This window comes from Pseudochaenichthys georgianus, chromosome 11, assembly GCF_902827115.2.
Source record: "Pseudochaenichthys georgianus chromosome 11, fPseGeo1.2, whole genome shotgun sequence".
Lineage (NCBI taxonomy): Eukaryota > Metazoa > Chordata > Actinopteri > Perciformes > Channichthyidae > Pseudochaenichthys > Pseudochaenichthys georgianus.
The window spans coordinates 16,324,553-16,341,463 of record NC_047513.1 but is presented as its reverse complement, the minus strand read 5'-3'; the positions used below and the strand labels follow the sequence as shown (position 1 = coordinate 16,341,463).

General features: G+C 38.5%; 2 protein-coding genes across 3 annotated transcripts; one reads left to right on the top strand and one right to left on the bottom strand.

The window, feature by feature from the left end:
• The first annotated feature begins 58 nt into the window (after window positions 1–58).
• Window positions 59–10,381, top strand: prrt1 (proline-rich transmembrane protein 1). The gene is made up of 4 exons (XM_034095137.2): window positions 59–507; window positions 3,563–3,900; window positions 5,644–5,835; window positions 7,361–10,381. Exons 1-4 carry the CDS (start codon window positions 489–491, stop codon window positions 7,535–7,537), a joined length of 726 nt encoding a protein of 241 aa, XP_033951028.1. The 5' UTR covers window positions 59–488; the 3' UTR covers window positions 7,538–10,381.
• Window positions 10,382–12,004: 1,623 nt separating this feature from the next.
• On the bottom strand, window positions 12,005–16,163 carry tmem268 (transmembrane protein 268). 2 transcript variants are annotated; one of them, XM_034095135.1, is made up of 8 exons: window positions 16,015–16,163; window positions 15,672–15,766; window positions 15,461–15,568; window positions 14,840–14,992; window positions 14,496–14,606; window positions 13,874–13,963; window positions 13,448–13,666; window positions 12,005–12,758 (listed from the first exon to the last, which is right to left on the bottom strand). In XM_034095135.1, exons 1-8 carry the CDS (start codon window positions 16,160–16,162, stop codon window positions 12,591–12,593), a joined length of 1,092 nt encoding a protein of 363 aa, XP_033951026.1. In that variant the 5' UTR covers window position 16,163; the 3' UTR covers window positions 12,005–12,590. The 2 variants fall into 2 exon arrangements, with proteins under 2 accessions (XP_033951026.1, XP_033951027.1); XM_034095136.1 differs by having other exon boundaries at window positions 13,448–13,654.
• Window positions 16,164–16,911: the final 748 nt, after the last annotated feature.

The window sequence follows — 16,911 nt, the reverse complement described above, 5'->3', positions numbered from 1 at the left end:
CAGTGTAATTTCCTGGCTTCTCTGACATCCTGCTGTAAAGACCTCAAGGTAAAATGTGCCATCTGAGGACAACCTGCGTGAGAGGAGAAACTGAGGTGGTGTAATATCATGCAAGGGAAGAAATCCGTGGCTCTGTGTTGAGCTGTGATGGGTTGCTCCATCACAATGCGTGTGCAGTTTCGCAATCCGAGCTGTCGCTTTAAGACAACGATAGCTTTGTGTCTGATTAATTCAATGTACGGCTACGCGTTAGTGGAGAAACCTTATTAGACTGCCGGCCGCACCGAGAGAGGGGAGCACTGCGCGCTGCAACACAATTAGCCTCACTTAGGGAGAAAAACACTTGAAGTTATAATAAGGTGTTTTTGAGATGAAGATATCTTGAGGATGGGTTGTTCGGAGTAAAACAACTGCATCGAGAAAAGAGGGATTTTTTTTCACGACCAGCTTTGGAGTACATCACAGAGGAGGACAGAAGATTGGAAGGCATGTCGTCGGAAAAACACGGTGAGAGGTTTTAATTGGGATGATCGGCCGTGTTTTGGAGCTTCATTGAGTCTAAAACACTGGAGATTTTACAATTTGGGTCTTTATTTTTTTTTTCAAATGGAAATAATTTTCGCTTTTCAGGCTGACGAGATCTTTCTCCTCCAGCTCCCCCTGTTGTCAACATCTCTGTTTATCTGCACAGCGCTGCTTCTATAGGATGCTGCACCGCTGTGTGGGTGCAGACCCGGGAGGAAAGCTTCATAGGGCCGCATAATGTATCCAGGGTGCTCAATGAGAGTTAAAAGGGACATTTTCATGATTATATGTCAATCACATGTAGATTATTTGATTACCTATCGGCTTGAAAATGTAGCTACTTTTCATGATATTCACATGACACGGTGCGGTTTATCCCGGATTTATTGTTATTTTTTCCTTTTCTTTCCTAGTCTCATTATCATTATTACGCACAAGCCTACGTACGTCTCTCCTGACTGTGAACATCAGTGTGGGTGTCCTCTGCGCGTGCACAACTTCACTTGCGCGTGGTTAACAGCCTTAATTAATAATCATCCTACACGTTTTGTCTTTCCAGCTTGCTCTTCGATTATTTTAGGACGTTAAAGCGCCAACTACCGATGGAGCTCAAACTGCAGATTTACACAGAACAAAAGAAAGGTCATAATGAAAAACATTTAAAGTGGCCATTGATACAGTAAATGGCAGACTGTACAGGCTGCACATCTGCCTGTTGTCTCGTGTGTGGCCCTCTATCATTATTGCTGATTAAACATCAGTACCAGGCCTACTTTGTATTTTATAAGGATGCAGAATATTGCTTATCAATTTAAATACTGTAAGGCAATGATGCTTTGCAGATGTCTCAATGGGAATGATTTAGGTCCGTTTAAAATTCACTGAAGCTCAGTATTATGTTCTTTGTTGTCATTGTTCACCCTGCTGCTTCCATTTGTATTTGATTTATTTATTCTTAGGGACAATGCACATTGATTACCATCACTGGACATGTTCCAGTGTCTGCCTAAAGGCTCATTTTCTGAACTGGTGTCCCTTGGGCTGATGGTAAATTGTCCATAAAACAACAATTAAACACACAACATGTGAACACAGAAATTGAAACTTGACAAAGCAAAACAGCTGAAAAGGATAAAAGAAAGCTTAGTAGAGTAATGCAATGTAGGACATTTTAAAACAGGCAGTTACACTAAACAATGTTAAGAAGAAAATCAGCACAAACAAGTTAAATGTGACAACACAAAATCACATTGCGTAAGATGATTGAAAGCAGTAGGGACACAATCTGACCAACACACAAAAACAGGGCACAAAGGGTAGTTAATTTATGATAACAGGTCCTTTGTTGTTGCTGTTGCTTTGTTGTTTGTTCAAGATTGTGTGCAAAGGAACAGTAAGAGTCACTTAAACATACAGTATATTTAATGGAAGAATGTTCCAAAAAGGTCTTATTGTAAAAGCCGGCCGAAAGATGTTTTCCTCTTTGGGACAGTATACAGTATGTCTTATCTAACCTGGGTTAAATTACACCTGCAACGTGTTCACACACTCTTAGTCACATGACTCTACAGTGTCAGCACATGCCAAGCTATATTCATTGTACTTGATATTTTATCCACATGTTTATTTTATTCTTCTGCTTCACATTCCTCATAACATCCTGTTTAGTCTGTGCCCTTGTACTTAAGTGTCACCGTCATAATTAGAATAATTTAACGAGTGTTGGTTTTGCTATATTTTGCATTTAATGCATTCAGGTTGTGGAAGGGGATTGGCTGGGACTATTTAGCAATGCAAGTTTGAAAATAAATAAATAATACCACCTAGTCTTGCAGCAGCTCTCTCCTATTGGCTCAGGAACCAGAGGGTTGCTGGTTCAAGTCTCCAAAACAGACAAATAGCACAGTGTGGACTTTCAGAGGTGCCGGTTCACCTCCTGGGTAAACATTCAACTATCTCTAAAAAAAAGGTCATAAATTAGTCATTTTACTTTGATCAATAACACTTGATTTCTGTTTGTAAATCAAAGTGGTAAACCATACCAACAAAGATTTTTAGTTTTGAGAAGATGGTCCTTTTTAAAATTGGAAATACTTTTTTTCAGACATGTTACTGTCTCATGGAACCTTAAGCTACAAATCCACCATTTCTCAGCTTCTACTTTCCGTAGCCTTTAAACGGAGAAACACCAACATGTGTCTTGTCCTTCATGTTTGCCAAGCTGCTTGCCCTTTTAAATGTGTCCCTTCCCTCATGCCAGCTCCTTTCCCCTCTTGTATGTTTCTGCTCCGCTTCCTGCTTGTGACAGAATCGGCGTTACGTAAAGATCGTCCCCAAGCACAATGCGTCATCCCTCATCACTCAGCTGCTTCGCTCTCATCCTGTCCCATGAAATCCTTCCTCCTCAACCACGTCTTCTCTTTATCCTCACTCCTCATGTCCCTGTCAATCTGGATTACCGTGCACCACAGCCACTTCCCTGCTGTGAAAGCACAAAACCCCCTCAGTCATTTTCAATGTTGACTAAAACAAAGAAGGAATAAGGATGTTCAGACAGACAGACCATAAGAGGACGTTTTTGACATTTCTAACCACTCGTAAAAAACGGTTTTAATGGGAGAAGGAGAGAAAAAGGCCTTTCTTCTCTGGAGGTGAAAATGTCAATCACTGTCATCATTAGCACACAGACTACACATGTTTTGTGGAGGAGGTTGGAAGTCTCACTGAGGAGCTTTGGTATGTGTAATTGTTTCTTCCCCTCCTCAGCAGTGAGATAAGACATAATTCATTCAACATGCACACAAATGTGTTATAGTGCTTGAGTTAGATAACATGCCCTTACTCTTACATCCGTTTATTTTCTTCCTCTGCCTTTTTCTATTTGTGATCCTTCTCCTACCTGCTTTGTTCTTATCTTCCCTCATTCTTCTTCTTCTTCTTCTTCTTCTTCTTCTTCTTCTTCTTCTTCTTCTTCTTCTTCTTCTTCTTCTTCTTCTTCTTCTTCTTCTTCTTCTTCTTCTTCTTCTTCTCCTCTCAGGTCTTGATGACTCTAGCCGTCAGACCATGCAGCCTCCTCCATACCTCCCCGGCCCGCAAGACCCAAACGTACCTCAGCATCCCAACATGCAGCATCCACCCGGCACCCAACCCAACTACCCTCCTCCCCCTCCTCCCCCGGGCTCAGATGGATATCTCCAAGAAACTCAGTTCCACTGCGGCCCGATGGGACCTCAGGGGGCCATGCAGGGCTACTCGGTCCAGACCCAGGGCCCCGGGGGCACCATGCCTCACGCCCCTGTAGGGTACCTCCAGCCGGGCTACCCGCTCCAGCTGCAGCCGTGCACAGCTTATGTACCTGTCTACCCCATGGCATCGGTGAGTCAGAGACGAGCTGAGTGCTTTGAAAGATTTCACAGGTCTGACATCAGGCTGCTGCAGAATTACACCAGTCTCTCTTCAGTATACTTTGACCTTCTTCCCACCTCATTTCACAGCTATGTTTTCCACCCTAATCATTTACAAGGATGTCTATTGGATAAAACATATATAGTTTGGTATAAAACAAGAGGGAAATGCAGACAGTGTTTTATTATATCCTAAGGTTGTTTTTCGTCTACTATTTCGTTGCAAAAATGTGTCTATATAAAAATGGTTCTTTAAACATTAAAAACATTTACATAAAAACACAATAGAAGATCCAATTAAAGGGACAAGCTAACTGGGGAACAAAATAAAACGAATGGTAGACGAGTACACCATGATTCCAGCTCACAATATAATAGCAGATCCAAGGACTGAGTATGCGCTTTTTTATAGAACAAATGCTATATCATGCCCAGGATGTGAAATAAAAGGCATTACATTATCATCACGCAGCATTCAGCTGAAAACGAGCTAACCATGGGGGCTGAATTGGCATATTCTTGAACTTGCGCATGATTTCTTTTATGGATTGCAGTAACTATGCTTTTTATTATGTTATATTATGTGCTGTCATATATGGTTGATATTCTTCATATGCTCTGTGCAAAAAATATTCTCCTACGGGCAATACAAGTTTCATTTATTGCTTCATTGGGTCATTTCTGTCTGGGGAGGCTCTGTATTTTCATGAGTTATTCCGAAGTCATGGTGATTCAAAGTGAATACATTTAGACTGAAATAAAAATAAATCTGATATAAATGGTTTCCCTTAACAGAACTTTAAACTTTGCAGGGGAAATTGCATCTATATTTTTTGTAAATTAGTACAAGAAAAACACAAGAAAGAAGAAGACGGCTTATCTTAACAGTTACTTGATGATAATAATGTTAATGCAATGTTCTATTTAAAACCAAAATAAAACAATTAGAAGGGAACATCATTTTTCCAAAAATACAACATGAGATGAGCGGATGTATACTTTATGTAAATAATATCCTGCTTATATTGTGTTTACAGAAAATTGGCCTTTCAATGGTATTTGTATTTGTCAGACAGTTCATAGATTTGTTTATATTCACGGTCATCTGTATATCTTTCTTACTCTCTAATGCTGATTTATTTCTATTTTGATATGTTTCTATTTTAGAATTGTTTATGTCTCTTTTAGTTTGTTATTATGCCTTGTTTTGTTTTATGCTGCTGCAACTAAACATTTTCACAAATTGAGATGTATAAAGTGCATCTTATCTTATCTTATGTGAGTAGTCGTTGGTTTAGTAAAATAATAGTTGCAAGTACTTTTTTTTCAATAAAGCTGCAGATGTTTGTTTAGTAGATAAAGCCATTCACACCCACCCTGAAGTAAACGGCCAGTGGGGACATTAGCCCCCAAAATGAATCATCAAACAACTGAAAGTGATTTTGTTCTCACCACCAAGTGCATGAATTGAAAGCAAGAGCTGGGGATTAATCCTCAAATTGAATACATTCTTATACGGTCTATGATTCCATTCCATGTTGCTTATGGAACTTCTACATGTACGCCTCTTTGATACATGCAGAGACATTGCTCATGCAGCTGTCCTCTTTGACTGCGTCCCCTTGTCCTGTGTCTTTTGATATGAAAGTACTTTGTAAACAGCTCTGTTATTAAAAAGCTGTCATACTGACTGTCTGTCTTCTCCCTCCCTCAGGGTCAGCCCTACATCCAGGCGGGGGGGGGCCACCCTGGGATCCCACCCGGACAGATTCATCCCATGCAAATGCCCCCCGGCATCACCCTGATGGACCGCCGGCCGCCCCACGACTACCTGCCCATCGCCGTGCTCACCACCGTCTGCTGCTTCTGGCCCACAGGCATCATTGCCATCATCAAAGCAGTGCAGGTTAAAAACACTTCATCGTATTTTGTGATCTCTGAGCTTTATTAACATAATGCCGCCTCCACCAGGGAGACTTTGTAATGTAATGCATCTTTGAGTCATTACACCCTTCGTTTTATTTTCAGGATTGTACCTGCCTAAAGAATGACAGTGATCAAAACAAAAATATTGTAGGCTATCTAGAAAAGTCAGATCATATTTCTTTTAGTCACACTTTTTGGGGAAAACACCCACATATGGGAGACAAATGGGGGGTGGAAATGTCCTGCCATTACTGGAAGACTGTTCATTCTAAAGCAATACTTCTTCCATGCATCACATGACCTTGAGCTACAGTTTGATGAAAATTGTTAATTGCAAAGTGAATTAACATTAAGTCTTATTTCTAGGCAAATTTAAACGATTCAGTATGGTATTGTCAATCCAACTTATTTATTCAAACCGTCTCCCTCGCTGTCAGCCATTGGAAAGTCTGAAGAGCAGCAATGCATTGTGGGGCATTTGAGTTGCAAAGTCAGCTTACATTTCATACTCAAGAAATACTTGCTAATGTAGTATATGTGTATATCTATACACAATATCCACATACTATATAGTTGAAATGCTCTTCATTCTAGGCAAGGCCAGGCAAGTTTATTTATATAGCACCTTTCAAAACAAGGCAATTCAAAGTGCTTTACAAAAATGAAAGACATTAAGAGCATTAAGAAACAGTGCAGCAGAAACATATTATAAAATGTCATTTCAAAACACTCATTTAAAAGCAAAGATAATAAAACATAAAAAATAATAACACAGGTACATGAATAAAAGTTACAGTGCAGTAATAAAAAAAACTGCTTTTCCTGACAAAGCAACTCCGAGGTGAATTACAAATGCTGACAACGTACAGTATGTTTTCAATACCATTAAATAATGCACAGCCGGACATAAAAGGTCTACAGGAGAAGCAATCTGTCACTGTAGGATTTATATTACACATTTAAAGATAATTTATCTTGACTCAGTGTACCGGCATTACACCTACAGTGCATACTTTCATCCATATATTAGGACCTCAGCGTACAACATACCCCATGTTGTATGTTGGTCATATTTAGTTGAGCGTGATGTGAGAAATGTAAATATAGGTCTGGTGACTCTCAAACCTCGTGATGCCTGTTGTTTGCCACTGCAACGGCAGACTGTGCTGACCAACATACACAACACACAGTTCTCATTACGTAACTGCACCATTGTCGGTGCAACGGAGTAGAATGGATTTTTTCCTCTGGGCCTGCTCAGCTGGCTTTGAGTTAAGTTGAGCTGACAAGGCATGGACCCACCGGTCTGAGCCGTATATGTTGTAATGGTGTGTTAATGTTGTGTGGAGTGGCCTCTTTCTGCACATTCAGCCTGTGCTGCAGTGAAATCGATCCATTCATGGTGCTTTATACTCCCTCCTGCTCCCACTCTGCATCTTCTTGTTACATAATCCTTATTTCTCCTCTCTCCCATACACCCATCCCCTCCCTCCTGCCTCACTTAGGTGCGCACGGCGATAGCCAGAGGGGACATGGTGACGGCGGAAATAGCCTCCCGCGAGGCTCGCAACTTCTCCTTCATCAGCCTGGCTGTTGGTATTGCCTCCATCGTGCTGTGCACCATCCTCACCGTGGTCGTCATCATCGCCTCGCAGCACCACGACGACGACTGGGATCCCTAACTCCTCGCAGTGTCAGACAAATGGAAATCATGGCGTTTACATAGCTAACTACTCTCAAGCGTTTGGAGGAAATAGGAGCACTGAGAATGCACACAAACTGCTATTGCATCGCTGACACACACACAGCTCCGACCCAACCTGCTGCCATCAAACACACGACCAAAAACAACCAATCACAGCTGATGTTCAAACGCCAAATACAAGCATCTGTCAAATGAGGCCCAGTATTTCTGTTAGTACAGCGAGTGCTTAATATTTACACTCTGAAATGAGCTGCAAGACGGAAGCTCCTTGTTTTAACAATTCATTTGATGCCCATTAATTCATACATAGGATGTTAGGTAGCTACTAAATTGGACCCAGATTAATTGTTTTTAGGATAGTTAAATGCCCATTTTAGTCTACATTTGTTCTTCTTTTTTATAGTGCCATGTTGAAGCAGTGTTGATTTGCAGAGTTGTATTATTGCTGTTGTCAAGCTTATAGAAAGTGTTAGATGGGGTGATCAATACACATTTAACACACCAAATGGAGACTGGACTGTGTCTAATGTAATCAAACACAGAGTATTTATTTGAGATTCATCGTTTGTATGTTACATGGACACTTAGGCTGGATGAGATGATACATTATTTATGAATTATATGTTTTTTTATTTATTTAAATATCTGTTATGTATTAATTTATTCAATGCAACGACTTTCTCTGCTCTAATTTACATTATATCACTAGTTGTTGCAGCTATACAACACTCTGAAATTGGCTTAAATTTGATATCTGATGGTGATGCAAGACGTTACGATGCAGCTGCTTACATTCATAGTTTTATAGTGCATGATAAATATACATTTAAGCTAAAGGGGTGTCCAGTGCAATAATAGCTGTTGGTGGGAATATTTCCTAAAGTACAAATGTGAGGTACAGTATTGTAGTACAAGCTACTGTCAAAATAAGAAATGGAGACAATTTAGATAATTGAATTTTAGGTTTGCAAACATTATTTTGGCAGTAATTTAGAAATGTATTTGCCTATCTTGTGTTGCACATCTCTTAGCTATTTAGTCTCTCAGACACTGTATGTGAAAATGTAGTGCACCGTAAAACTTAAGAGGCAACATAACCCTGCATGTCATCCTCAGTTTGTCTCCATTTGTCTTAAATATTGAGGTTTCACTGTCACTGACAAAACGAGTCAGGGTTCATGTCACAAAAGAGTGTGGTCTCCTAAATGAAGCAGCAGGTGTGCTGTTATGTATAAGAGCGAACATGGCCGTAACGTTACTGTATGAACTATGACCTGAGGTTTCTGGGGTTATGGGAGGAACTGAAAATGAATGTTTCCAATAAGAGAGAGATACATTATTAATGCCTATACTGTATTGTAGCACTTTCCGCTCTTTGAAATCTTTCCCTCTCTGCCTCTATCTTTTTTCCTATCAACATGAGTTATTGGACCTATTCATATTTCCCTTCTGCTCCCCCTTTTTCCTCTGTTGATCCCTATGATGATGCTATTTTTAAAAGAGTTGTACAGAGATATTTAAAATGATGTTTGTTGAACAAAAACAGACGGTATAAATACAGTTTATTCTGTAGTATATATTATGTTATTATTAATATTGGCAACGGCATTACATTTGATTATCACGTATGTATTATATTAAGTAAATCTGGGCACATATTTATCAATCTTCTAAAAACTACAATTAATATTGCTCCTAAAAGCCAGTTTAGTAACAATACCGTTTTGTGAAGAGACTTCCTCCTTTCTACAGCCTGTAACTTTTATTTGATTGATCACATATATGTACAGATACCAGGATTTACCCAATAACTGCCTTATTGATTATTATTTAAAAGAATAGATTAGAATTTTTTTATTTTCCAGCCGAGGCAGGAGAATTATCTTCGATCTCACCTTAAAAAACTATCAATTTTACTCAGTGAGTAACATCGTTTTTTTTCTGCCAAAACATGTGATTTAATAATTACAGAATTATTCTGACTGTTCAGATAACATATTATTATTAATAGCTGAAGACTTTCTGATAAAATTGCTTTTATTAACAGTTGAACTTTGTGGGAATTATGCTTATTCGCCATCTTGCAGAGCATTAGATGAGAATATCAATATGACTCTTTGTGCGTATCCATCCATCGTCTACTTAAAAACTAATAATTTAAATTAGTGAGTAGGGGTAAAATTAAGGTTTTTCTTTCTTTGAACACTTAAATGAATACTTCACCTACAAAATAATCAACTGTATATAAATTATTCACTGTTTTACCTGAAGTTCTTTAGGAAAAGTTATTTTCTTTTCACGATAAATGAAGAATTTTAGAAGCCGGAGAAGTTCTCATTTAAGCAAAAGGAAAAATCCCTTTTAGCCGTTTGATAAATAAACGCCCTGTGCTAATATGATTGACTGAGTGATATTTCAGTGTTAAAAGAGTAAACGAAGCACAGTATTGTTTAGTATTATAATTGTGCAGAGGGCTCTGACAGTGAGTGTGTGTCTACTGCATAGAGTGACTCTTAGCATATCTAGTTTATACAGCACTAGGCTTCATCTCCCTGTGTGCTTTCTGATGTGACTTAACATAGTTGTTTATACACAGCTGGGAGATGTGTACTTCATTTTTATTTTTGAAATTATTATTTATTGAGCTTGTAAACGCGATGGGTTGCTTGTTTCAAAGAGCCAGAAATGTCCTGTGTACATGTGGTTCTCTTGAGGTTTATTATTATAATTATGTTCATGGCTGTGTTGCACATGCGTTAGTTGTTTCTGACTTCAGTTGTTTGAGTAATGAATAAAAGAATCATTTTTTGGTTGTGAACGATACACTGGTAAAGACTGTATATTTTGTTTGTGTCTGTTTTCCCCCTCTCCTGTCTCTCCATCCTCTCTGTGTCTCTGTGGCCTTTCCTCTCTCGTCTCATCACTAAGCTATTTATAGTTGCCCCGGTTTTTCTCCCTCTCTGTCTCTCTTTTGCCTCCCTCTATCAGAACATGAACTACAGTATCTCTCACTATCTGCTGCTTAATCACATTGTGTTTTACAGCATCTCATTTTTCCTACATTTTGCTTTCATTGCTTTTTGATCATCATCTTTGCAACAATAGGATTTGTTTGCCTTCCCATCCAGGAAGCATTGGTCTGTCAGAACGGTCTATCACTTTGATTTTAACTGATATATCTTGATAACCGTTGGATGTAATGTTTTTTTTGTGCCGGCATTCATGGTCCCAAGAGGATGAATAATGACTGTCTGAATTTTCTACAAGCGCCACCATGAGGTTGACATTTGTGGGTTAGAGTGCAATGTTCCGTGAGGTTGCAATTCGATGTGTAGATGTGTAGACAAAGACGAGAACAGAAGCATGAAGGGAGATAAAAAGATTTCCCTTGATGAAGCTGTGCAATGATGCTGAAAGCAAGCTAACACGAATCGTTGGCTTTAGTTTTGTGACTATATTCCCTCAAATGTCAGCAACAGAAGCTAAACCAGACTGTGTCTTTTTCTGTGATCTCACACCTTTGGTTTTATGTGTGTAGTAGGAGTAGATTACCTATGCATTTGTGTGTGCAGCATGCTGCAGGTTTCTCCCATATTACCTGTGACTACCCATCAGTCCCGGTGCTGTTGCCGAGGTGACAGCCCAGCGAGAGAGCTGCAGGATGACACAACACACAGCGAGTCAGTCAGCGTGGCTGACCCGGGAGAAGCTGGGTTCTGTGATGGAGGAGAGAGGCGTGCAGCGCGAGGCCAAGTTAAACGATTCAGAGATGCTGGCTGTCCTCGGGAGGCTAAATGGCCATCTGTGATTCGACACACACAGGCTGGCTCAGCTCCCACCTTCAGTATCTCCATCAAACCTCTTTCTATTGGTTGTATTGTTTAGGCCCTCCATTTTTTCTGATAGGATTCAACTACAAACCAATGTTTTTGCTGAAAAACAAATGTAAAATCTCTTGAGACCCGGAAAAAAGGTTTTAATATTTAGAGCATCTATTTTTAGCATCATTTGAATTCCAGAGATCAATATCAATAAATATTTTGTTCTCAATATTTTTTTTATATTTATTTTAAAATATGTTTCCTGCAGTGGATATGGGGTAAATATTTTCTACGAAACACAGATTACAAGGTTCTATTTGGAAACTAAATGGAAATTAATTTTCAATTTGTTAAACTGAGTAAAATACCAGAGTACTTCTTCTAACTTCACCAATAAATCAACATGAAAAATAGTTCTACAATTAAAATCCAGTGGTAAAATGAAAGTAAGTTCATAGTATACTCAAGTATTGTACTTATATGGGGAATTTTAAAATACTTTACGTAAGCAGTTTACTTCATACTTTCACTTCGCTAAATTTTAGAGAGATATTTGTTTTTCCAACTGAAACATAAAAATGCAACAAATGAAACTGACAATAAAAGGTCAGAAGATAAAAAGATTGAAAACAACTAGTTTAATTTGTATCTTATTATGAAAAGTAACTTTAATTACAGCTGTAGATAGTGCTACTTACGACACATCCATAAAAACTATACTGAAGAAGAAGTATTAAGTAGCATGAAATAAAAATACTAAAGTACCTTAACATTGTACCAAGGTACAGAACTTGACAAACTATACTGAGATACTTTCCACCACTGCCTTCAGCTCAACCATAAACAGACATACTAAATAATCTACTGCAAATCAAATCACAAGATTTCTTATAATATTTGTGCAAATACTCAAAACATCAGTAACTAAGGCCGTGATTGTCATGTGTACAGGAGTGCAAACATTGTTTTACAGCATCCGGACCAGACAGCGTTTGGCAAAGTGCAGGAATTGTTGGGAACAAATAGACGAGGATCCAGGTGATGCAAACACAGAGCTGGCATAAGAAAAACATCAGTACAGGCGCCTGCAGACTGGAGAGTGAAGCTCCAAACAAGTCCTTCATTTAAGGAAATGATCCAACAAGTCAGTTTGTCTCCAGAGCATAGGTGCAAAGTTAAAAAAGTCACGCTCCATGAAGGAGGTTTGTGTTATCGAAGGATCTGCTTTTTGATGTACTGGCAGAGGCAGAGAGGGGCGGTGGTGCAGTGATTCCTCCGGGGACGGAGGCGGTGGTGGGTCGGTCCTGACAGCCGCTGGGACACCAGCAGCTTCACGTACGCTGCACTGTAGGTCATCAGAAGCTGGTAGGCTTTGGCCTGCAAAGAAGAGTATTAGAAGTCTTAGTAACCTTCTTGATTCAAAATATTAAAACATAATGGCTATTCCTATTTACAATTCCATTATCCAGCCATTTGTTTGATTGTATACTGTATATAGCTTCACACTTCTGAGACATTAAACTGTCAAGCTTAATATGATTGAACTAAAACTTTTACGGAGACTTAAACTAGCTCACACACTTTGAAACTCTGAAACAAACTAAACTTAAATGAAATCTAAAAGTAAAAAAATATTTTAAAAGTAATTGAAGATGAAACATTTTAAACTTTAAATGTATGCGCAAACCTAGCTGCTTTTTTTTTTTTTTTTTTTTTTTTTTTTTAAGCTGCTATGGAAATCTGCAATAAATGCACTATGGACAATCTTGCACCAAAGATATTGATATTGATGTGACTGTTATTTTGTATATATTGATTGTTGTGTTTTTTTATCTTAATGTGTGCATATGTGTAAACGTGTCTGTTGATTGTGTATAGGATATACATATTTTATACATATTTTTATACATATCTGTATATTGTATACTTTTATTTTTGTATTCGGGATTGTTGGAAACGTCATTTCGATCTCTCTGTCTGTACACACAAACTGAAAGATTGACATTAAAAGCTCTAATATGCATTTCCTCAGTGTGGGAACAAATACATCTTTTAGCATCCTTTACCTGAGCAGGTAACGACTGGTCAGGGATGAGGCTGTAGTTGGTGGTGACTTTGGCAGCCTCTGGCGGGCTGGATGGAGTACTGCTGCCCGCGCTCTCCTGGCTCAGCAGAGGCCTCTGTTCATCAGGGTCCTGCTCCACATCTGACCCTCCAACCTTGAGGTCAACCGCCGTTTCCTCCGTCACAAGGGCCAGATGCGACATTTTCTTCTTCAATTTGTTCTGGTGAAACACCAATCCTTTTTATCATTTCCTTCCTTCTGCCAAATTGAAGCTATGAAATCTGAAGCCACCCTTTAAGGAGTAAACTTCTGTTTTCCTGAAGATATGGAAATGGTTTCTATTGATCTCGGGGAAGAATTTACATTGAAGTACAAGAAAAAATCAATAGAGCAGCAGGTGAACAAACTGAGGGACAGATGTACTCACCTGGGTGTCATTCACCACAAAGCTGCGCTCCTCTAAAGTTTCAGTCAGTGCCCTCAGACAGCGGGACATGTCCCAATACACAAAAGACAGCTGCAGAGAGGTACAGAGAGACGTATAAGACTTTATCAGAGGCTGCCAAAGAAAAGAATATTCATCAATTTGATGTAATGACACACTAGCATGATTCAGGACAAGGTAATGACCACAAACATCAAGTCAAAGTAATGTGTGGCCTTTATTTTATATTTAAGTGAATATTCCATACAAAGTATATGAATACATTGTTGGGAAATGTCTGGAAATGTGGAAGTATCCAACGTTTTCTAGATTAGGAAAGGGTATGAATTTGCTTTGTCATTGTTGTGCAGTTCTGCCTGCTGAGACGTTATCTTAATTGCAATCTTGCTGAGTCATTTACCACATGTTTCTTTTGTGTCATTCTTCCGTCCCTCACAGTGTTATAAATAATCATGTTGTGTTTGTATTCCTTTTGTTCTCCCTGACAGGCAGAGCAAGTCAGAATGTAAGAAGTAAGTAAGAAAAGACCAAAAGTTAGTACAATTCTGGTACATTTTTTAGAAACCTTATTTTCTTGCAGTTTGAGTTTATTTATAAAACCAACCTGCATGTTTCCTGTGCAGGACTGCACCCAGTCAACCACGGCCACCATCAGCTTGTGTTTAACCAGCCTCTCATTCACCTGGATTAACCGGACGTCTAAATTCATGTCAATCTGACACAGAAACAGACAAAGAAACATGTTTTTAAATGAATTATTTCCAATTATAAGTATTTAATTTGATCTAAGTGTATTTGTGTCATTGGGCAATACATGCAGTCAAAACCAACACAACTATTGTGTCTATATTAATTACATTACCGAAATAACTTCAGATCCAAACTCAGATGTAAGTTATTGTAAATGTGTCAATGTTACTGTAAACATGGTATCAGACCCCCCCGTACCTCCTTGTTACTGCAGTGGAGGATGAATATGATGGCAGTGGTGAGGAAGATAGAGACCAGGCTGACAGAGAGGCAGAGGACCCAGTAGTCACTAACTGTGATAAAGACGTGGAGGGTGGAGAACACAGCGCACCACACCACCAGATACAGCACCTGGTGGAGGAAGAGCAAAGGTTGCTAGTATTAACCAGAAGTATAAAACTGGTCTCATTTTGGAAAATATGCAGTTTACAATTTGTATTTGAGTTTCTTACAGCAAACTTCATTTATACAGACTTAGAGAACTTTAATATTGATTGATCGATTGATCGATTGATTGATTGGTGTGTTAATTTAATTATTGACTTATAGATGTATAGATTGATAGGTTGATTGATAGGTGTACTGATTGATAGGTGTACTGATTGATATGTGTACTGATTGATATGTGTACTGATTGATAGGTGTACTGATTGAAAGGTGTATTGATTGATTGATTGATTGATTGATTGATTGATTGATTGATTGATTGATTGATTGATTGATTGATTGATTGATTGATTGAGAGCAAGAGTACTACAGAAGGTAGCTTAGTAAGTAACTATAGTTGGTAAGATTACACAGAAACCCAGACAATCATACCGGTGCCATTAAGAAATGGAAGAGGGCCGAGTTGAAAACCATGTATCTCCTGACTGAGGGAACTTCCAGAGCTGTCTTCAGAGGAGCCTCCATGTCTTCCTCTGGAATCTAAAAACATTAGTAAGTAAATAGAGATTAAAGTAAAGATATCTGAATGTTATGGTGCCACAGTGGGTCATATGTTTGTGTTGGTGTCTGGGTGTTTTCTGACCTGAAAGCCATCATTCTCAAGTTTGGCTCGGCAGAGAGACAGATCAAAGCTTGGGTTTAGCATCGAACAGCTGGGCATCGCCACAACACACTGACCTGAGAGAGAGACAGAGACAGAGAGAGAAGACTTTAAACCTATATTTTTTATCAGCCAGTGGTAAAAAGATGGGCCAATAGTCTTGCGCTCACAATGCTATATCTTTACAAAGAATTATGATATAATGCTCAATAATGTTTGTAAGGAAGTAAAACAAAAAATGACATGCCTTTATGTCTGTTTACTGGTATCTATAGTCAGGCAGTTAAATCATGTGAGCAGTTAAATCATGTGAGCAGTTTATTACCATTTGACCAGTTGGTTCTGTTGTTGTTGGACTGCTCTGACTGAGCTTTGGTTTCTCTGACCTGCACATCCATCTCATCGTCCTCCATCACGGAACAAACATTGTTCTTGCTCTCCATCATTTCAGGTCCTAAGGAGGAAACGAGCATATCAGAGATAATCTGAGATTAACATTATAAAGCTTCTGTCTGATTAATAATATAACATTTGGAAATTGAAAGTTTGGAACAAAAAGAGGTAATTAAAATGTTTCATAGAGCTCTCAGGACCTGAAACCTTTCAATAAAATAAAAATAAAATCCATGATTTTTGTTTCAAATTAGGGAAAAAGAGAAAGTTTCATGTGCCAGCGGTCAAGCATCACTTAAAGAATAACAGTATACCAAGAAAAGAATGCAACAAATCTAAATCATGTGTGTTACAAATGTAAACAGCATGACATTCAATGTGTACAAGTGGACACATTGGTTATTCCGTGCTTTTGTGTAGAAATGTGAAGGAAGTACATCTTTACTAAGTTTTTACATTACTAAATAATGTGATAACTTGCATTTACAAGTAAGTGGTAAAACATATTACTAACATGTTTTGCAATTGAGAGTAAGTAAAAACTAGTTAACTTTAGCAAGTTAGCAGAGAAGTTGAAATAGTTAGCTACAATCATGAATAGTTGAAAAATGTAGCCTTAAAGGTCATTGATACACATTTAGCTAGCATTAAAGGTCATTTATAAACAGTTTAAACATTTAACTGGCATACAAATCTAATGAATTGCCTGTTGAGGTAACTACCAACAATGGTGATGAAAACACAGTTGAAATAGTTACCTAGCATCAAAGGTAATGGAAAAACAGTTGCTAGCATCGAAGGTTATATACAGTTTATATATTATGCCATC